General features: G+C 34.3%; 1 protein-coding gene across 1 annotated transcript in view; it reads left to right on the top strand.

Annotated features, from left to right (window-relative positions):
- Window positions 1-24,332, top strand: part of LOC145674285 (RNA-binding protein fusilli-like) — a 322,435-nt gene that overhangs the window by 105,735 nt on the left and 192,368 nt on the right. The window contains exon 3 of the mRNA XM_081744141.1: window positions 12,026-12,245. Coding sequence (XP_081600267.1) covers window positions 12,026-12,245 — 220 coding nt within the window. The remainder of the gene's footprint in view (window positions 1-12,025; window positions 12,246-24,332) is intronic.

The raw sequence follows: 24,332 nt of genomic DNA, 5'->3' as shown, positions 1-24,332 counted from the left end.
ACTACTTATCATTCTTAATCTGAGTAGCACAGTAATAATAATAATATATATATATATATAAAACGTTTTCAGTAATCAGTGAGCAGTCATAGCAGTTGTGAATTGGTATCTTCTTCGTTGACAAGCACGTTAAAAAGAACAAAAAGAAATGGATATTAGCCAAAATTTAAGAAAACAAAAAGCTCCTGACGATGAGGCAAGTAATTCCAGCACACAAAGTAAGAGGCTTTGAAGATAGTGCAACGTCCGAATTCACATTAGAGACATCTAATCAGAAAGATGAAAATGATTCGGGACCTAGTGTTGATAATGGTAAGGTTATTTCTAGCCCCAATGGTTTGTTCTCTTCTATATGTGATCAAAAACAATTTGCGAGCTGGAAAATTAAACGACCGTGGCTAGGTGTCAAACAAAATACTAATGACATTCGCGTTGTGTATACTATATGTGCTTCCGTTCGTAAACTCGGTATTGATACAGTGCGTGAGTTTTCTCGGGGTTCTTCTGTTTTCTTCTACTTTCTTCATTCCATCATTTCGTTCATTTCTCATCATCACCGTCTCCTTTAGCCTAACCGGCATAAACGTGGGATGTAAAACTTGAAGATTTCATTTCATTATTCATACAGAAAGAAGAATAAATGCACAAAGTGTATGGTGCAACGATATTATTGCAAAACCATCCAAGAAAAGTTTTTTATAAAATCTTTGACTACGAAAAAATGTTCACATGTCAATATGTGAACAAAGAGATAGGGAAGAAATATAGGTTTCAATGGCAAATGGAGAAGACAGGTGGAAAATTGTGAATGAAATTTGTGTTAAAAAGACAGCTACGATATTTAGGACTGCCTACGTTATTGTCCAAAATCGTCTATCGTTTACGGTGCTCCCACATCGTATTAAATTACAAGAAATAAATTTAATGGACCTCAGACAAGTTCTTTACTCGTATGTTACATGTCCAAATATTATTGACTTTTAGCTACAGAAATGAAGGCAAACTGACTGAGCGCGTTCCGTTGAACCCTTCGAGCTAATGGTGGATGAATCCTCCATTGTGTCTCATGTTCTCATTGTGTATATCCGTACTGTAGTTAATCACATATTTATCAATATAATTTTAGGATTATTTGAGTTACAGGCAATAACAGGCAGAGAGGTTTGTGATTCCGTGAAGATGTGAACGTATGAATCTTTCCAAAACGATATTACGGGAAAGACTTACGGCAGTTTGTCTGAGAGCGCCACTAACATGCAACGCGGAATAAAGATGCTCTCTCTTTACTGCAGCAAGAATTTGACACCAATTTACTCGTGATTTACTACATGAGTCAGAAGATGGAACTGGTTATTCACAACGTTGTTAATACGGTTTCAGATATGGTTCATTTTCAAAACTTTGTAGAGCGATTACACGGTGTTTTACTCAATGTCCCCGTAGAACACGAGAAATCGAATTAATATCAGAAAAACTAGGTATTCTCTTCCATAATATTAATACAGTTTTTGATATACGGTGGTTAGGCTCTTCTTACCGTTCAGTAGAAGCACTGTGGAAGTCCTACCCTGCGCTAGTGGAACACTTTCGAGAAGATTCTACAAATTTGCAGAGAAGTTTTGAGCAGCGTGTAATATTTTCGGGCCTGCAAAATTTCACTAAGTGGAATTTTGTTTATGAAATGTCCATGTTCCGAGATGTGCTGGAACATCTAGATGTCCTTAGCCTGTTTCTACAAGAAAGGTCAGCATCCCTTGTACTGTACAGGCAATAAGGAAAATTGAACAACTGTACGTGGGTTGGAAGCGTTGCAAGAAAAGGATGGCATGTTCATGGAAGAATTACAACGTCAGTTTGAAGAAACTGGTCAGTTTTGTGGAGTCCCACTCGCAAAACCCTTAGACAGTTCTCTTGAGAAGTACCAGCAAATAAGATTGCAATTCTGTCAGGGTCTAGCAGATAACATACGGTCTTGTTTTCCTAACGAAACGTTCAGTAAGGTCGAGGTTTCGCTACAATCCAAGTGGCCAGAAGAATTGTCTGCAAGTATGTTATACGGCGACAAAGAAGTAATGGAAATTAAATAAATAAATAAATAAAATAAAATGTTCCTATGATAATACAGCAAAAATTCTGCAGCATTTCGAGGGAACCTCCTAATATTGGACGAAATCTACAAAATCTTAACATGAAATCATTTTTCTTCTTGTTTCTTCTGCATACTGTGGGAGAGGCTTTTCCAGCTTAAACTTACATCACACTGACACTAGAAATCTTTTATCTATAAAAACCCTCGAATCTACCAGACATTACGAGACTTCTTTTAATGCAGAAAAGTATGTTATCAACTGGATAAAAAGTGGACATCATGCTGCTACCGACAAATCAACTGGGAAAAAGACGGTATCCGATTTAAACCAATCTCCTATTGCTTCACTATTCTAAAGTGAGGTAAGGTGTGACAGTACTATTAATTCTACTGGTACTAAAACTTAGACATTTAGTACCGTCTTTCCCTTCTATCTAATAAAATTAGATTCAAGTGTATGTGCACCTATCAGTTCTGCAAAAAGTAAACTCTTACTTTTGTAGTATTTATTGTTCAGGTGATGAATTTCGTCTTCAAATACCTAATAAGAGTGGTCTAAAGAATTACGTGTCATAACAAAACAGTTTTACGTAGGAGTGTGACACTTGTTATGACAAGTTATGCATTTTGCAATGTCCGTGTGCGTGGGTTTTCTCGGGGTTCTCCCGTTTCCTCCCACTTTCTTCATTCCACCATTTAATTCATTACTCATTATCACCGTCTCCTTTAGCCTAGCCGGCATAATCGTGGGACGTAAAACTCAAAATTTCATTTCATTTCATTTCATTTTGCAATGTAACTATAGGGCTTTTGCTGGATGCTGCACACTTGTCCTCAGCAAGAGGACGAAAAGTAGCAAGGCAAGTAACGAATGTGATCTCATCTACTTAACCAAATTTTATCTAACGTCCCTACCAATATTTATCATTCTTTTTTTTTATGTTAAAATTATGAACTTGGGGACTCGCTATGAAACTAGTACCATAATTTCAAAGTAGATAGGTTTAAAAATAACGTTGTCCCAGCCTGACTTTATAGTTGTTCTGTTATACGGAACACAATCTTTCATAAATATTCCCCCCTTCTACAAAATCCACAAATAAATCACTGGATATACATGTATAGGCACAATATTTAAAACGTAGGGTAAACCAAAATTCAGTAATGTAATCGTTAATCTGGTATGTGGCAACCAGATTGATTTTGCTCGTTATCTTCGATTTTTTTTTTCGGCCGAGGATAAAAAGAAAAAGAAAAATAATCTTTCACACCAGGTGGTGGTGTTTGATTTCCATCTGTATCGTCAGCGGAATTTCAGAAGCGCCAATGTTCATTAAAGGTTGAGTGGTCACAGAGAGCCGAATAAAGAAACTCAAGAGGTCGTTGTTTGCTTAGTAAACACAATTGCAGACTGGAGCATCCCCTTCCTCTCTGAGAACTAACATCAGGAAGGTTAAAATAAAATGGGTAATCACTTTCAGCAGAATGTTAACTGTTATTAGTTCTCTATTTTTATTATGAATTGTGGGTCTTTTTTTGAATAAGACTAAATGGTTCGATCAAATTTTGGTGCCACTTGACTCAAAGCAATAATTAATATTATCGATTAGACAGATAGTCTGTACATCTATTTCTGTTTATGACCTCGATCATTGCTGGGACATATTCTCTCATAACTCATACAAGTGACATTCAGCCTGAAGAACGCGATGACTTCTTAGGGTGGACTTAAAATTTTGAAGGAACATAGCTCTGATCACTAACATAATTCTGTTAAATTTATAAATTAATTACCTGTTTATACTAAAACAAGGTTACTTACTTGATAAGTAATAAATTCTGTAATTTATTTTTTGATATTATTAATATATGATTTGAATTATGAATAGCATAAACCTAGAGATACATGTTTCAATAGAAAAGTATCGTCAGGGGCGCGCTGGTCTACACTGAGGAGTATGAAGTCTAGTCAATTTACAACGAACATTTACTGAAGTTTCAAAGTGAGCGTAGCTTACACAGACAAACATCAGTTTATATATGTATATAATATGGATTGGATTTTGAGTTTAGTGTCCCTTTCAGCAGCGGGACTATATAAGACGTGGGTCTACCGATTAACATGGAATCAAAACCATATGAGCTCCCGCCGAGAATCAAACCCGATTATCCCACATCAAAGGCACGTACACTAACCGCTTACCCACGAGGGAGCTCATATATAGGCCTATATATAATTATAGTACTGACGATAAAGAACAAGAGATAGAGTAAGTTTAACTATATCAGAAAAGAAATTCTTAACACTGCGTCAGTCTGTCTAAATGACAATATTTCTCCCTGTCTACGAATACTTTTAAAAATCTTCATTGATGAGCTACACTCAGACATCTTTTATGTTGGATGTGTATTATTAAAGAAATTCCTCGCAATTACATTATATATATACAGTGGCGGATCCAGGATAGGATCAAAGGAAAGCTAAACCATAGTTTGCCGCTTTATCCAGTGTATACCTGAGGGTCAAGGGAGGGGGGGGGGCTATAGCCCCTATAGCCCCCCTTGGATCCGCTCTTGTATATATATATATATAAAACAACACATGATTTACATATCTACTCTTCATAGTAGTGGTGATAAATTTCGAACTTCGCTGAGTTCCGAAATATATTTTTATTCTTTCAGCTGAAGAAAGAAGCATTTCTTAGTATCCAAAAGCATATCCGAAACCATTTGAAATAAGAAAAAATGGTATAATTTTAAATGCCTTTTTTTCTGCTTGTCATTTTCTCCCTTAACTCGCTCTACAAGTTGCTAGAAGCTTGATGCCTTTCAGGCGTTCTATGCTAATCGAACCACTGAACCAAGAGAAGCAGCTTCCTTCCGGTGGAGGTTGGTGATTTGACATGTTTCCCATTCTCATTGCATTTCACTTATTTCCCCTTCCACCCTGTTGTTCAAGTACCTTCGCTTCAGTAGTTTTTATGGAGCTTGACTTTCGTTTCATTCAAGTGGGTCGAATATTTTTTTCAATAGGCCATATATTAACCCAAAATCTTTTTAAGAGAAAAACTCAAACAATATGTAATAATAGTGGATGAATAAGTACAAAACGCCGCACACGGATAGTATAATAATGAATTCAGGTATATTTAAGGAAGGGATTTGTTTGCTCAGAGCTCTCCCTCTCTCCTTGCCCCTGGGAAATAAAAAATTAATATAGTTTGTCACAGAGGGCTTATATAAAGCCATGTATAGTCTATTACCAACATGAAAACAGTGGACATGCTAGAAGTTCTTACGTGTATATGACGATTTGCAAAAAGGCTTGTAGCGGTCCCAGGTTCGATTCCCGGTGGGGCCACTCGGTCGAAAAAGTGTACAAAGCTTTTTCAGGCCAGCCACCCTGAATGATGTTTTCCTGTTTTTTTCCTCATTCACACCAGGCAAATGCCAGGATGGTACCTAACTTATAGGTCCCAGCCGCTTCCTTCCTTCCCCTTCCCCGGATAGTGTGCTCGCCGAGGGACGTCATCCCTCAAAACGTGACGGGCTAAAGGCTTTAGATGCCGAAAGCCCAGAAATCTAAAATCCTAAATCCTAAAGAGGCTTGTAACGAAATAAATACTTATATAAGAAATGAAGAAAGATTGTTGTTCATCGTATCAGTGCTTTTTCTGCATTCATTTATGTTGTAAGGTTTGGCAAAATGCAATAGCGCAGTACTCAGAGGAGGGTCGCCTAAAACTTGAAATGTGTTGTAATAAAATGAAACTCAAAGCTGTTGTGCAAGAAGTATTTCTTCAGTTACTACGAAAGAAAGTACTTAGAAATTACACCTACGTTTGAAAATTTAAATGTTTCCCTACTTTACTAAATTTCTGCTCTGAAGCCGGTCAACCAGTATATAGGACTACTTCAAGTAAGAGAAATCCCTTCTTTGTTAGGGCACTTTTCCAAAAGAAGTTGTACACGCCTTGGAATTTCATGAATTTCATCTTCAAATGGCGGAAAGCTAGCACCACTACCACCAATTCCAGATTTTTTTTTTTTTAAAAAAGAAGCAAATGTTAGACATTACTATGCTTATAAACATCAAGCCTCTCTCCCAATTCTGGAATTTCTAACAAAATATGAGAAAACCCTCCCAGTGCAAGTATGGAAGAACAAAGAATTTCATTCCTCACATCAGTTACCCCACATTTGAGAACATTGTTTATGAAGTGGATTTCCTTAAAATTAAAATAATAATAATAATAATAATAATAATAATAATAATAATAATAATAATAATAATAATAATAATAATAATAATAATAATAATAATAATAATAATAATAAGAATAAGAATAATAATGTCTTGAAAGTTACTGTATTTTCAATTGAAATTTCGTTCATTAGGAAATAATCATGCATTTTTAGAATAAATTGCTTATTGCATTATTTTTGTTTATCTTTTTCTTGTCAGTGGTAATTCTAATTAATATATTTTTTAATACCATGTGTAATTTCAGATAGCATTGCAAGGGGGGTCCGCGTTATCGGAAAGGTTGAGAACAATTGCAATAGCAGATTACTTTTCTTTGTAAAGTAATTCGTGTTTAAATAAATAAACTGAAGTGTTCTCGTTACCACGTGTTGTTCCTCCGGTTTTGCCTTCGAATGAACTTTTATATCAATAGATTCAATTAGGTTTCTGTGTGTAAGTTAATATGTGTTTACTTTTGAGGCTTCCCAATCAGGCCTGTTGCGTGCGGTTAAGGTTGGGTCAAAGAGAAGGGAAGGAATACAACCTCAACTTAAAAGTTACCGCACTTACAGAATGAGAGTACAAAACTATATTCTACAATTTCATACATAGGAAAATAAAGGTATTGTTAAGCGGCAGTGGGCTTGGATATATTGTAAGAAAAAATAATGATTGATGGAGAAAATAATCGGTGGAGATGAGAGGAAAACTAGGAAACTGTCTCATACAGATAATGTGGTGAGCTTAAGAAGCACTGCGGGGTGACGTGGAAGAGAAATGTCTCCAACATTTATGGTTGTGGAGAACAGTTGGAGATACCTTCGTCCAGCACTGGATTGAGATGAGTTGAGTTGATTTTAAGTCCTTTTCAGCAGCGACGCTATATAAGACGGGACCTACTGATGTGGAATCCGAACCACATGTGCTCCCACCGGGAGTCGAACCCGGGTCTCCCACGCTAAAAGTGCGTACACCAACCGCTTAGCCACGAAGGAGCTCAGCACCACAGGATTGACGATAGTTCACCATGATGATGATGATAATTATGATAATATAAAATATGGAAAATTGATTCATCATGGTGTGTGTGTGTGTCTACTGCTTGGGGTTAATATCGAATTTACAACCTTCCAGAAGAAAGAAAGAAAAAGACAAATATTTTTCGTTCTGTTTTAATGTGTACTTCACTACAAGATTTCAAAACCACAGATATTGTATGTATTTGTCTACAGGGTTTTCCGGACGAACAGTTTTATTACTAGTAGCGTGAACAAGGATTTTCTGATTACGAATAGGTCAACAAGAAACTTGAACTTACTCATTCATAATAAATTCCAGTTGTTCCAGTTTTTATTTATTTTTGTTTTCAAGAAATAATAACCATACAATATATCATTCAACCAATACGCTTCGAAGAGATCGTGGTGGGATGAAAGTTACCTGACTCGTGAGTCTGACACGCTGCCGAGAAAGCTATAGTGACTCTCTCAAACTAATTGTTAAAGACAGCTTGAAATTCCGGTATTAATAATCTTATTATACACTGAGAAGCTAGTTAACAATATAATTAAACTTCCTGTAGGCGTGGTCAACACATGCAGCTAGTTAGTTTAGTTTTTAACGTACGTTAACTTTCACTTAAACAGCAAGTTTCCAGGATTTTCACTTGTATTTACTGGGTTTTAAAATAATACAAGAATGTGTTTGTATACGTATACCTGTATGTATATATAACCAACAAGTTAATCAATATGTTCTTTAAAGTGCATTGGAAATTTAAATTTTTATAGGTGTACTTACATTAGTTTATTTATAGTATAGATTAAAGTATTCTCAACAAAACAACTATATTAACAATTCTCTAGCACCAGTCATGAATTATAATCTGATTATAATTCAAAATGGTGCGAGGGGTTCTTGGTTCGATTCCAGGCCATGTAAATTTGTGGTAAAAAAAAAACATTGCGTCTGTGGTTTTCTCGGAGTTCTTCCGTTTCTTTCCACGTTAGAATTCCGCTAGTTCTTCACTTTCATCAATCGTCCATCATCTTTACCCTACATATCAATAGTTATGGGACATAAAACTACAAATTTCAACTCATTTCGTATTTAAATTATTAACTAATTGAACAAAGTTAATTGACTGCATTCGCCCATTATTAAGTATATCTACAAGAAAATTTATTACGCCATGCGAATCAAGATTATGTGTAGCATATAAGCCTAGTAACAAAGAAAATGTTACTTAGAAAAAAAAAAAGTCATACTCCATAAAATTTGCCCCAGTTCATTTGATTTCAACTGTAAAAATCTTTAACGGTAAAATGAAACAAAATATTAAAATTTAGAGAACAGTATCGTACATAATAGTGAGTACTGTGAAATAAACTGCTAAGACTTTTGGACACATTACGAATATTATCAGCTGCAAAATATCATGGTACAATATTGACATCATACAATTATCAATGTCATATCACAGCTGACAATAATGTGTCCATTTACAGTACTTGCAATGTTGTGCCACTATAGTGCTTGTTATGATAACAAAATACAATATTAACATTTGAGTAGCTTAGCTTCCTATAACATAACATGTACTATGAAATAGTTGTGAGACATTTGAACACATTATTTTCAGCTATGTTGTCTGTTATGTTGTTCAGATAAAGTTATGATGTTTTACAGTTGGCATGTTGTAGTTCTCGGCCGGAAATAGAATGTCGAAAATTCTTACCACTATATTTCACATCACTTATTATGCTATGTTTTGACAGTACTTGCTGTGCTAATAAGAGAGAGTATTGAAATTTGGATAACATTAGTGGTCTGAAGCAGTAATACTGTTCGGTATGCTATTTCCAACTGAGGTGTAAATGACTTTGTGATGTCATATTGCTTTCAGTCGCATTTTGCAATTGAATAAACACGTTTAACGTTCTGTTTCACAGTACTTCCTATGCTGTAGGGCCGCTACGTTCGCCAAATTCTATTTATTTATTTATTTACAATTCTTTCCGAAAAAGGAGAAATACTGCTAATATTGTTGGAGCTTGGCTCTTAAGAACTTGATTCATTCTGAATCGAACTAATATGACATTTGCAAGAAAATATAATTTATTCCTTGTGATTAATGGTGGTAAACGGAATACATGTCATAATTTGTGTCACTGTGAATCGTTTTACTACAATTGGTAGAAAATATAATTGGATTCATAATGATCATAGATTTTTTTGGTCATTTTCTCTAGTATGTTTCCTTGGTTTATTCTATGGAATAATATTTGTGATATATCAGAATTTTCTAGAAAATATTCGTTGATTTTTGTCAATAAAAATAGTCATCATGAAAAATATTCACCATTTGCATCTGCACTACAGGCCGTTCTATTTTGAAACTCTCAGGAAGTATCTTAAGTTGCATGTGGGTGAACTCATTTCACGTTTTACATATTGAAGTGCAGTATTGTATTTTGTCTTTACACTCATAAATTTCTTCGTAAAAATCCTATAAATGTGTGTTACGAAGTGAAGAAAAATAAAGCGTCTCATATTTTTCGACGACTGTTTGTGTTAATGGCAATATTTTCTGGTATTCTGCGTTTTGCGTGTTCCAAGGTTGTGAGATTGAAGATTGCTGACGGCATCCGTAGGCGGTCATCGACTGATGGACGCTCTGTCTAGTCACGACTTATTCTTCAGGCAAAAGAGGGGAGGAAAGTGAGAGAGGAGAGGGGAAACTTGGAGAGATGAAGAGGTTCAATGCTCTCTTCTTATGCATCTCCGGCAGCTCACAAACTGTTCCTCTATTCCAATATTATCTTGTCTTACTTTGGTGTACGAAGTATTTCATTTTCTCATCCTCCTCCGTACTAGAAGAATGTTATTGCCTAGAGGTTTTGTTTGTAGTAGCATGTTGGAACATATCGTTCGACATGCTTCCTATGCCATGTTTGTTGTCTGGACTTGCAAACATGGTAATGGTTTCACATGTAGCAGCTTGCATGACAAAACCATTTCGATGTGCTGTGCAACATCAATGTTACATTCTGTTCTTAACTATAGAATTGGTTTTCACCAGTACAGTATAGTCAAAATATTTAAATAACATTAGAAACTAGAAGTGATTTGGTTGTTGTATTTTGTCACTTTTTTTCTTACTTTTATGTTCTAGTTTTGGTGTTATGGACTGAAAAATTAATTATTTTTAGTCAAGATACATATTCTGATTTCGATATTTTGCACAATATTCACTTATTATTAGCAAAGATAGGAGTTTTTTCAGTCTAACGCTAGTGAAACAGTAAGAAATTTATTCTTTCCCTAATGAGTAAAATTTGTTCACATTTTGGCTGATTTTGAAACTACTAACGGCTACTTCAAGCGTTATTACTCGATTCCTTCTGAGAGAACACAGTCTGTAGACACTAAAGTTGTTTCAACTTGACATCGATTGTTGTTGTTGTACGGATGACTTAATTATATTTATACTCTCATGACTTTCTTGATTCAGTTTAAATTGAAAATGAATTATTCTTTATCGCTATGTAAGACATCAGGGGTAAAAGTACGGGGGAACGCGGGGGACGTTTTCCCTCCACCTCCAAAATATATATATACACGGCGTCTCCCCAGTTCCTAAAAAATTACATTGGGCAAAGGTAGGGAGAGAGCAGAGTGACGTCATGCCGCTACCTACCGTCTCCCTACCTTTTCAAATCCACTTTTACCCCTTAAGACACACACTTTATCTTTTTATCACCTCTCATAAAGTATACGTGGATAAAGCATATTGTGCTTCTAAAGATATTTGGACTCCTATAAGTAATGTGATGGGTGATACTGCTAGAAGAAAAATCTCTAATAAACGGTGTCCGCCAACTTGCGACTAGTTAAAAAAATGTACAGTACACAAATAAATAAATATCAATCTGTTTCTGAAAAATAAAACTTATCAATTATTATTGGCAATGAATTATATACTTTTTAGCGCCATGAAATGTTATTTGTTGATTTTGTCAAAAACTACACATCAGAATTTACCGTCCAGCATGTTATTTTGTTCAACTTGTCTCGATATCATCTATCGATTGAAGTATGTCTCAGCTTTGGACAATGTATTAAGTTAAATTAAAAATTAAATTTAATAGTTGATCATAATTTTGGTCTATATCTCATTTGCCGTGCTGCGTACTGTTGTCTTGCTTATGCTATAACGGAATACTTCACTAGGATATACAAGCTCTTTCGTGGCTAAACAGTTAGCATACGCACCTCTGGCGTGGGTTCGATTCCCGGCGAAGCTCATGTAGTTCGGATTCCACGTTAATCAGTAGATCCCGTCTCATATAGCCTCGCTGCAGTAAGGGGCCTTAAACTCAAACTCATTAGGATATGCTTCAGTATCAGTTTCATCGTAATAAATGGCGTGGTTATGGAATAACATAAATTTTTAGGTTTTAAAATAACTTTTTTGTTCTCGGAAACTTCTCATGAGGATTTAGATTCTTCCAAATAAGTTTGTTCAACTCAACTGAATCTATCTATCTGTCGTATAAGTCTAATTTTTTTATTTGATTTTTTTTTTACACGTTAATGACATTGTAGGAATTTTTAATTTAATGTAGATCCTATATATTTGTAGTAATTTTTACTAATAAAGTTTCTTTTCCCCTTTCTCGTTGCAGTTCGACCAGTACATAAGGACACAACTTGACCTCGTTCCGTCTCACACGATGCGTCTCGTAACAGATGGACAGCTACCACTTCGGCAGTGTCTTCATCCGGAAGCGTGTTCGAAAAACATTGAACTTCCTACATATTATAATTCCTTCTATGATCTTCGAAAGGAATTTCGAAAGTTTTATCACTCAGAGGACATGCACAGTATCAAAGACATGGTAAATTGTATCCTTTCCAATCAGTGCCATGTTATTTTCTTCCCCTCCTCCACAACTTCTGGTTGAAATAAGTGTTATTTTATCTGTGTTATTTTGTGTATTTTTCTCATTGATTGGCTGAAGTTAATAATGAGGAGAAGTAAGTGATAAGAATGGTGAGTATATATAAATATATATATTGTTTAATTCTCATATCTTACCAATTAAATAGGTAATAGATAACCTAGGAGCCGTCTTAATTGGTGAAGGTAGCTTTAACGTTTCCGACATGTTCTTACACAACGATACTGTATTTCATAACACAACACTCAGTACTGCTAGTATATTATTATCGAAGATAGCGGAACATAAAATTGAGGGATGCCTCGTAGCCTTACACTATGTGAATAATATGTTAAACGAACAATATGATCCAGTGGCGTAGGGAAGGGGGGCAGAGGGGCCGTCCTCCCAAAGAGGTCCGACAATGTACTTTGGTACTTTGATGTTTGTAATTTTTTTAATATATTTTATGTTTATATATTTTTTGTTTGTAATTTTTCTTACGTACCTATAATAGCACTTGGGCTTCCCCCCCCCCGAACACACATCCTGGCTACGCTACTGATGTGATCTAACAAATAGTATAATGACTGACTCGAACAGGTTTGCGCATGACGAGTCTTCCTGTTCATATATTTTCACTTACAAACATACCACTCAGTTCAATTCTTATCTTTATCAGAGTTTACAACTCAATCCTCGTTTGATAGCATTAATACAATTTCGAGGGACAATTAGTGCTATCAAATTTTGCAGAAAGGGGGGGGGGGGGATTTTATGCAAGAGTCCGTTGTGTTCGTTGCTTGCGATTTGTATACGTTGCCAACAGAAAGTTGTGTTACACGTAGAACTGTACTTAAACAACTTTCTCAATTGGCTATTTAGCCACATCGCAAGCAAAGGAAGTAACGGACGCTTACATGAAAATCAGCCTTAAAGGATGAGATACTTCCGTCCACCCACCCCCTTCGTTAAAGGTTTGAACATGATAATATTTTAAAAACCCTCAAATAGTGTAGTTAACAGTGCGACGGTTGTTAATAAACATAGAGTATAGTCATAAACTCTGAATATTTTCACAAAAGATAAGTCCTGATCTCCAATTAAAGTTAGACATCACCAATTCAGGCAGGATAAAATTGGCTATTCTTTTATATTAAAGCATGATCTGATTGGACTAGTCAAAGAGTGGTGATAAAATGTTTCAGTACATCACAATATTTAATAAATTTAGGATAACATGTAAATTACCGTAAAGAAGTGAAAGGTATATTTTATTCAACTGTTCCAGCTAAGATATTGAGGTTTCTTTTAAATACCATTAATAATAACAGTGCCGTACTTTCTGTGGCTATGTGGACTCCTTCTACGATCTATTTTATAATTTAACCACAATAATTTTGCCTTATTCAGAGAAAACACGCTTCAGGCTTACAAATTCGTCAAATCTATAGATCCTTGGCAAAATTAAATGCTCTGTGTGAACTTATGTGCTCCATGTATTCATATGTTATTACATAGCTACTGTAATTGGAAGTGTTGGGAATATAAATTTTACAATAATCAATACATAATGTAATGTACAGGCAGAAACTTTACTCATGGTTGCACGTATAATTATGGGTGAATGTAGAGAGAGTTTTACGGGCTTCAAAGAGACAACACATAACGCCTATGTACTATGCAACCCAACATACAGTATATACTTACTGCGTTTTTAGTAGGATTTTGTCGATTGGAATTTACTTACTTTCACACCTTCTAACTCATTCCTATTGGAATTACAGCTTTCCAAACTTCTTACCCATAAAATCTCATTTTCTAGCACCTATCAAATACATATTGCGTTTTTTATTTTAGGTCAGAGTGTTGGGGTAAAAATCCATCCCGGAGAAAATCTCTACATATCTTTAAACTTTGTTCAATATTTGCAAATAGCAGTTAAGGAAGCTTACTATTTTAAAAGAAGTATAACACATGTAACTTTTACTAAAATGATTTTCCCTGTCTAGCTTAGCGATGCTAATGGTGTTACCATTTAAATTCAAACTCTGGCCGTCTCCCTCACTCATCTCCTTAAACATCCCTTACAACATTTCATTGCTGATAATTTCCAATATGAAATAGTCACATTTGTATCTTTAATTTTGTAGAATTATTAAATATGCCTTAAAAGGCTCTCAATTGTCCTTTATTTTGAAACTAATGACTAACAAACAAACAAACAATTACCGCAGGTTGAAAATAAGATATATTTCTCTCTTGAAGATATGAAGACATATGATCTATAAAACTCTTCCCCTTCGTATGCTTTGCTGTTAACTAAAGTAGTGTAGGGACACTCGGTGACATACTGATAGATCGCTCACCCTCTGTTGCTAGGGATTCTGGTTCGATCCTAGGCCAAGTTAGTTTGTGGTAGACAACATCGTGTTCGCGGGTTTTCTCGGATCCTCCCTTTCCTCTCATGTTCTCATTCCCCCGATCTTTCGTTATCATTCATCGTCCGTTTCCTTTAACCTATAGAGCATAACCGTGGGACGTAAACTAGAAATTTTATTTAATTTAGTTCTCTAAAGTAGTATACAGCTACAAGCAACATTAAGAATGAATTTCCACATATATCCATTTGTCATCAACTTATAAGATTCCGCATGAGGCGAGACAGCCTCATAATTCAGCGCAAAATGCCATTTCCTCAACTTTTGTCTCATGGGCATCCCTACTCTTCAAGTAGAGTTGAGCAATTTAGTTTTCTTTTCCAAGAAGAGAACTTAATTATTATTGCCCCACTGTAAAGTGTGTTCTAACTGATCAATATGTTTTAACGTTATTGAAATAGAAAGTAGGGTTTATACCAATTAGTTTGCTGATGACGGTTTTTTTTCTGATGAATACTGCTCCGTATAACTACTATTAATTACAATATTCGATTTGGATTTTCTTAGATTTTCTTCGTGAATTCCAACTAAGATTACGATAAGCTTATTTTTTATTGACATCCTTGATTTTTCACTTTTAACGTTACATAACAGAGCATATCTCAGAAATATGATAGATAAGAACTACATATTCTTGACTTCCGCCATTTTTCTTTATGTAGTCGATACGCCAACACTTCAATTAATAAGTCACGTTGTTATATACAGGGTAGACCATTTATTTTGATACACCCTTGTTTGTAACTATTAAACTAATAGACGAAAAAAACTGAAATTTCGCACCATGTAAATATCGGCTAGAGGACTTGTTTAACTTACTCTGTAACACCACCAGGTTAACAATGTTGCCAAGACAGCGTAAAGTTGTATTTTTTTTTTCAAGTGACACTACGTCAAGTTATTAAACGTTTGAAATCTGCATGTTAAATGAAAACTTACAATATTACTTTTATTTATTCAGTGCTGCAAACTAAGGACGCTACAGTATCACAAACATTCAAATTTTGGTGGCTTCTATAACTGTAACAACGCAAGTGAGACGGGTGAGGAAATGCACATTCAAAGTATTTTAGTATCTAATACCGTAGTCATGATATGAGGATGTTGAATGAATGGGAATAGACATACAAGGGATTAAAATTTTGACTTTTTTCAAAATTATTTATTTTAAAAAAACTACTTAGATTACCTCATCCAGTTGCGTAGATGGCTTTGAATTGATGTGAGAATCATAATGCCATTTACAGCAACTTGATATCTCAAACCGTCCTGGAGATATGGTAAAAACTATTTAAGAGTACAACACTGTTCAAAATTATGTACTTCTGAAAACTTGTAATTACACTTTTCAAAATATATTGTTGTAATGTCATAGACGCAAAATAAATTTAAAAAATGTTTTAAAAAGTTCCTACAAATGCCATTTTAAGCAATATATCAAATTTAATCATTTTTTTTTCATATCTCTGTAATAATTTGAGACGTCAAATTGCTGTTAACGGCATTGTGATCTTCATGTTTATCGAGAACCATCTACATAACTGGATATGATACTTATCTAAGGACTTTATCGAAATAAAAGTACTTAAAAAAAACAAGTTTTCAATATCTTGTAACTTAATGTTTCTCCTTGTTCGAAATATGTCATATGATGACCGTAGTATTCGACGCTAAAGCACTTCGAATGTGTGTTACCCCGTCCGTGTCACTTGCTTAATTATTATTGTAGAACTCTCCAAAATCTAGTTGTTATTCGAAGTTTGTGATACTGTTTTGCATCACTGCATAATAAGTATGGAATTGTAAGTTTTCGTTTTACATATGAATTTGAAATATGTAATAATTTGATGTATCTATTTGAAAAGATAAAAATTTGTTGGATTGGCAACACTGGTATTCTGGTTGTACTGCAGAGTATATCAAACAATATCTCCCTGTTGATATTAGTATTGTACGAAATTTCAGCTATTTGTATCTATTAGTCTAAAAGTTACATTTGTGTATTAAAATAAATGGTTCACCTTCTATAATAAACAGATCGTCATCAGAGCCTTGAAATTAAATTTCGGATATTTGTATTAATTTTCTTAATAAATTTCATTTTATTACTTAAATAGAATATTTGTATGTAGCATTCAATCTTTGGTTCCAGATCTGTGAATACTTTAATCCTAGCTGCAAATTAGCCCAAAGTCAACCCTTGAAAAGAGAATATATATTTCACAATTGTTCAGAATGCTTCATATTTGTCCAGTTCACTTGAAGGTGATATAGAATGGTGGGGAATGACTTATACTGTGAAGGATGATCTTACATGATGGTCTGTGCACCTGGCAACTGCACCGGACTCAAGTCCTTTTCGTACCTCGGGAGCCGACAGTTAACAGTGGATCTCCTTTATAACGTCGGTATTGTATAAAGACTCGAGACACAAACATTCAAACCCTATCATCGTATTTTGACGTTCTTTTGTTAGTTTGATCATTAAGAGTTTAATTTCTATTTCCTTCAGTACCGAGACTATATGAGACGAGAGTTTCCCTTCGTGAGCAAGTAGCTAATGTGTGTGCTTTCTGTGGCGCCGAGCTCTTATCTCCAGTGAGAGCATACAAACTCAAGTAATGATTCGAATCCCACTTTAAGTGGTATATATTTTGATCTACTATATAGCCTCAGTGTTGAAAGATGTTGTTAAATTACAATCAACGAGCTGTATGGCACATTAATCTGAGCTGCGTTTCACATTTTTTCGAAGTTATTCTGGAGACCATATAAAATATGTCTGTGTAATTATTTTGTGCATACTGTTTTGAATAAAATAGTTTGTGTTGTTGATCCACTAAAGTCCCGTGTAACGGATTCTGATCGGACCGATAGTGCTTCGGTTGAACAAAGTTCGGTTAAACCGGAATAAAAAGTTTTTTTGATTAACAGTAACATATTTGATACATTTTCAGTGTGAAAAGATGTTGGCAACAATCGTTTAAAGGCTAAATCGCTGACAGTTTCCATACTTAAAAGTTTCTAAAAGAGTCTCCAGCGACGACATGGTTCAAATTTCTTCCTATGCCTCAAAATAAAAGTGTTGTATATATAAAGATTTAAAAATTAAAATTGCTAATTTTTCGAAAAAAAAAGACACTCATTATTATTATTATTATTATTTTTTTAATATAATAAATTATTATTTCATATACACTACAAAATCCAGAAGTAGTAGTTTACTCTTGAAAGTAAGATTTCTTCGGATGATGTTTTCCGGAACTCCTTGTTAAAATTTTGTACATATTTTTTTAAATCAGTGTTTCAGTAATAACTTCAGTATGTCATAATATAATTCAAGAAACAGACAGCGAGAAAGTTTAGTACGGTGATTCATCTATAAAACAAGAAAGCAAGGTTAAAATGTGGAGATCATATGTACCATGCTATGAAATAAAATAGAAATTACTTTTCCGACATGATGTTATTTTCAACTGTGAAATATGTATTTGCAATATTTCTATAATATACTGTATGTATTTGAAGTTGGACGTATAGTTTGACGTGGGTCTTAAATTACATACATTCCTACTATTAAACATGGGTGTTTCACACACACACACACACACAAAAAAAAAAAAAACAAGAATAGTAATAATTTAACAAATAGTTATTGAAATTGTAATTTCACTTATATATATACGTCTAGAGATATTTCGAAGTGAGGTATGGAGAAGAGCATAGAAAATTAACGGGTCGAATGGAAAGATCAATGAGGAAGTAGTATTAGAATAATAAGTAGAAGAGGAAAAAGGAACAAATAGTGGAAGTAGCAATAAGAAAATAAATTGCTTAGAGTTTTATTTAAGAATAAATTCTATTGTGAAGAACGTGATAGAATGTATGAATTAATAGAAGGAAATATAGAGTGTGTAAGAATAATTGGTAGACAATGTTAAAGAGGGGGGAGCATTTACTATGTCAAAAAGATTGCCCGTGAGTGGTACTAGCTCATCATGATGATACTTAGTTCCTTCGTAAATTTTCGTGAGGATTGCAATGGCTTAGTGTTAGAGCGTTCATCTCTGATACGTGGATCTGGTTCGATCCCAACTTGCGCTAAGTGGACTTTGTGGTGCACAAACACGGTGTGCGTGGGTTTTCTCGAGGTTCTGTTTCCTCCTACTTTCTTCATTTCATCTTTTCTTTCATTCTCATCACCACCGTCTCCTTTTACCTACGCGTGGGAGATAAAGCTGAAAGATTTCGTAAATTTCCATATATTAACTAGTTACTCCCCTTACAAGCTATTTCGCTATATTAAACACAGAAATAGATGGCGTTTTCTTATATAAGATTTTATTCATAAGTTGTGTCGGTCCGGTTTGAGATATTACCAAACGAAAGCAATTATATGATGCTGATTTTATAATATAAACTGGATAATGATTGCAACACTGCTCTTTAGAAAGCCTGGTCCAGTCAAGGTCGGTCATATTACGCACCAAAAAGAAAAAAAAATCAAGTGGGCAGGTATTCTAGGCAATAAACATTCCCATCTCTATATGAATGTACTGCTTGACCTTGACCTTCCAGCGAACTTTTAATTTCCAGTTGCTACCAGGTTGATGTTTTAAAAATTAGTTTAATGAAACGACAATGAATTTTTGCATCTTTCTTCTTATTTTCTACTTCTGTTGCTATATATTTAAAAATGTCATTGACAAGCTTTTCTCAGCCGCAGGGCAGTTGTGGTTAAAATTAGGATGCCTCGTTTGCAATTGTCACTTTAACGGTAATTCAAGCAAAACACTGTTTAAATACTGTTGTGACCTCCATACAATGACCTTCTAAACCAATAATGATTGCTACTCATTACTCTAACAGCGAAAAATGCAACTGATAGTTTAGATCCCTTGATGTTTAGGAAGTTCTGCCTTCAATTCCTGGTGTTTTCAGCTGAAACATTTTTCTTGTTACTTTTCACACTATACAAGAACCAGAGATTTAAAATAATAATACCTTATTAGCAATTTTAATGCTTTCGCTCCTGGGCTTATATAGCTATATAAATTCCAGGTTCCTGTCAGTTCAGTTAATTTTTAAAATACGTGTACATGGTAATAATAAAAGGTATGTATTGTGAATGACATGACATAAATAAATCTTTAAACATTCTACGTATTTAAAGATAAACAATATTTATTAGAGTTGATAGGTGGAATCACTATAGACATTACTTCAAACAAATACTCTTTCACATATATTAAAAAAAAAATGCAAATAAAGGAAATACTACAGAGGCGTAATGTGGAATAAGTTCAAAACTTGCTTATTTTTTATCATCATGGGGCCATGGTGGTTCAGTAATAGAACGTTCACCCTCTGGTTCGTGAGGTCAGTGGTTCCATTCCAGCTGGTGCCAAGTGAACTTTGTGGTGGACAAAACACCGTGTGAATGGGATTTCTCGGGATTCTCCCGTTTCCTACCACTTTCTTCATTCCACTATTTCATTCATTTCTCATTCATCCCCGTCTCCATTAGCCTAAGGCATAATCGTGGGACGTAAAACTGAAAGATTTCATTTCTTAACATTATCATTTGGTGAAATTGTTACAGTGTTTGCTATTTGTTCTTCATCCATTTATATTCCTTTATCCATTGCTACAGAAGAAAAAAGTAAAACGACTTTAGAATAAAATATTCATCTGTGTTTGTCAGCAAGGAACTGCAAACCAACGAAACTGACAATAGCTTTCAGCATTCAAGATTTTCACAATTTTATCATTAGTTACCAAGGGAGAAATATTCTTTCAGACGTGAACCCGAATAAGTTCCTCACACGATATAGAACTATCACCAGCAGAAGGAATCTGAGACTCACATGTTATACCCGGTCTAGTCTCGGGGACGACCAATTACATTAGAAAATACTACGACCTCTACTCGGGCTTAAAATTGAAAGTTATAACTATATTAATATATTATTTTATTAATAACACATAACGGACCACTTTCTATAAAAATATTAACCCATCACGATACGCAGCCCATTTTAATTGTGGATTTTCGAGGATCCTTTTACAAAATATTTCAACAACCATTTCACTATATTTGCTCCTAACATAATAATAATAATGTACCTGGCATATTGCGATTGAAACTGTAACTGTCTCGGTCAGCTTGGGACACGTCGTAACTAAGGGTCACTTCATATTCCTTCTAACACCATGACATAGTTGTGAAAACTGAAACTACTTTAATTGTATTATGGTTTAATATTCTCTTTCAAACTAGGATCTACAACATAATGTGAGATCAAATGAGCGTGCGTCTTCACTGAGAATCGAGCTCAAGTCTCGTACCAAAAGCGGAAGGTTAACCGCTTAATCAGGAGAGATCTCAAAATCTCTTTTTGGTAAAGAACCACTGTTTAATTATTGCAACCAAGTAATATATAGCAACCAACTCTTTATCACTTGCTAAAACAAATTAGAAATAATATAACATACTTGAGCAGCATTTATCGAATATGGTTTCAATTTCTAATATATCCTATATACTCGTATATGGTATATTTAAAGAAATTTATCATTCAGTCTTATCTCATGCAAACATACACACGAACACACACTTACTCTCTTGAACCAATAAGATAATTCTGTCCCTTCCTTTCTGTCTTGGTGTAAAATTCTTCGAATTGATAATTTGTAAATACTATATTTACGGTACTTAATTAACTTTATATCTACGGTAGTTATATACGTGTGTATGACCATGGTATATGATAATTTCCGAACTCTATCGACATAGCCTATAGTTTTGTTTCCAAATGTATTTGTTTATTTTTATATTCCATACAGCGACGGATTAGTCTGTCATCAGTATCCGGCAAAAATTGGCTAGTTAGTTGCCGTGAACTGAAAAGTTTCCATTGATTGGAGTACCGTAGTCTTCAGCTAACTTCTTATCTTGAGATAATGAGTAGTCCTTTCGATTCCAGACCATACCCATACCAAAATAATCTTTCAAAATCACTGTTGGCTATAATAACTTTTACGTGTTCGTTCTGTTTAGCCGGGCCGCAAGGATATTTATGTAAAAATTAAAATTGTACTACAGTTCATCTCTCATATTGCCATATTCCTTAGCTACCTGATAGCACGATAATTAAAAAAAAAAAAAAAAAAAAAAGTCAAAGGCTGTGAATTGTGATGATCAAAATTGTTGTGCATGCTGCATAGTACATGCGCTATCCTTTGGCATTTGTATTTTCGAAATATTCTAATTATTTAATGCAGTTGTCATGCTTCCCTTTTATACAAGATTACATAAAGAACATACATTGCCGGGCGGATGTCATTTGAATTTTACAATTTATTTGGAATGGAATTCGAGTGTTCGTACAATTAATTTGAAAAGGAGAAAATTAGATAATACTTTTACGATCTAGGGAAAAAATTAGACGACGGATCTTTTTAATCCTGAAATAATTCCTCACGTTTGTAATACGTAGCCGAGGGGTTGTTCATATTATACAACTCTTAAGGAAAAAAATCTACGAAAAGGTACTTCATATGTATATGCGCCTTTTCATCTAAAAGAAAAATCTTGATTTGTGTTGTTTTATACCTTATAACCTTAAGTTAACTAACTTTTTTGTGGATGTTGTTAATTCTAAACAAATAATATAAAGCATTCGTTCGATTAAGATTTAAATTCTCGTACAGTAGTGGCAATATTACGTCATTTAATTAGCTTTCTCTTACATTTAGAAGTCAAACAGCGTACGTACATATAGTCACGAAAATAAAAAAAACTGTAGTAAATGTAACGAACGGCAGAGAGGAGAGAGAAAGAGGAAGTATTCCTGTACTTAGTGATATAAGTCTGTTACAAAGAATAAGTTCAATTAGTTGTTTTACAACAATCATTTTTTTTTTTCAATCGATATTTCTGACGTTTTCTTGTTAGAAAGTTTGTTTCTGTTTATCCATCCAAAAACGGATCGAATATAAATCGACAAGGAAGCAGAGAAAAGAACAACGAATTTATATTAATCTTTCCTTGAGAGTGAATTTTTGCAACAAGTGTTTTGCAGAGGAAACGCAAGCGAAATGGAAAGAAAAAATGCTGAAATATATATATATATATATATATATATATATATATATATATATATATATATATATATATATATATATATATATATATATATAAACAAGACAAATAAATAGTTTATACTTTACAAAAAAAGGAAACAAAACACCAACCAGACCAAGAATTTTATTTCTACGTTAAAGGGAAAGAGTTTGAAGATATAACGAACGGAAGGAGGTGAAATGAACTAATAAAACAAGAATCATGTTTTAGAAGTTTCTCTTCCGACGTGTAGATATGAAGGAGGATATACACACAAAAAATATCGAAAGTGTATACTGTTTATTTATAAACTTCTTTCAACAACAAACTGCATCTGGTAGAACTTGTATTCAGGGGTAAAAGTAGATCTGAAAAGATAAGGGGACGCATGACGTCAAGCCATCCCCGTGCCTATCTTTGCCCATTGTAATTTTTGAGTAAGTGGGGGACACTATAGATATTGTTTGGAAGTGGCGGAATGACGTTTCCCCGCACTTTTACCCCTGCTTGTATTGATCTCTTAAGTTATATTCTATTACTTTTTAATACTTAAATTTTAAGTAAAAGAAGGGCTATTATGTTTGAAGACTAGTGATACTGCTCTCACAAATCAAGTAAATGTATTGATTAAAAAAAAAAAACAGCAAGGTGGTATTTGTGTGAATAATTTACTCACAAAATTCCATAACGGTATTAGAGTGCAAAATTCTACACAACGGTATTCATGTTATTATTCAGTTCAAAATCTCTTGTCGCCGCGAATTCTGTCGAGGAATTTAAAGCTTAAAATATATAAAACGATAATCATGCCTGTTGCTCTGTATGGCTGCGAAGCATGGTCACTTACTCTGAGGAAAGAACGTAGACTGAAAATATTTGAGAACAAGATTTTGAGACGAATATTCGGACCCAGGAGGAACGGAAATGGGGAATGGCGGAAACTTCATTACGAGAAACTGCATGATTTATACGGTTTACTAAACATTGTTAGGGTCATCGAGTCTAGGAGGCTCAGATGGACAGGTCATGTTGCCAGGATAGAAGAAAGTAGGAACGCTTTCAAAGTCTTAAATGGAAGACCTATCGGAAAACAACCATTAGGAAGACCTAGACGCAGATGGGAGGACAATATTAAGATGGATCTCGCAGAAATAGGTGAACAAAGTAGAAACTGGATCCAGTTGGTTAAGAATAGAAGTCAGTGGAGAGCTTTCGTGAACGCGGCATTGAACCTCTGGGTTCCGTAAAGTTAGTTTTTTTTTTTTTTTTTTTTTTTTTTTAAGTTTTATTAGAGTACTTGTCATTTTATACGTCAAAATTAAGTGGAAAACATATTAAAACTTAGTATGTTTGCTATGTCCATTATGGTGAATTCTCAATGAAAATATATGAATGTAGAGCACGAGAGCATTTCGTTCAATTTGCGCCACCATGTGTGTATTCCCTCAGTAGTTCCAATAGTTAATATTTCTGTTGAAAACTAAAT

Source organism: Thermobia domestica, chromosome 2, assembly GCF_964235325.1.
Source record: "Thermobia domestica chromosome 2, izTheDome1.hap1.1, whole genome shotgun sequence".
Lineage (NCBI taxonomy): Eukaryota > Metazoa > Arthropoda > Insecta > Zygentoma > Lepismatidae > Thermobia > Thermobia domestica.
Note: the sequence above shows the minus strand (reverse complement) of the source record. Positions and strands in the feature narration are given on the sequence as shown.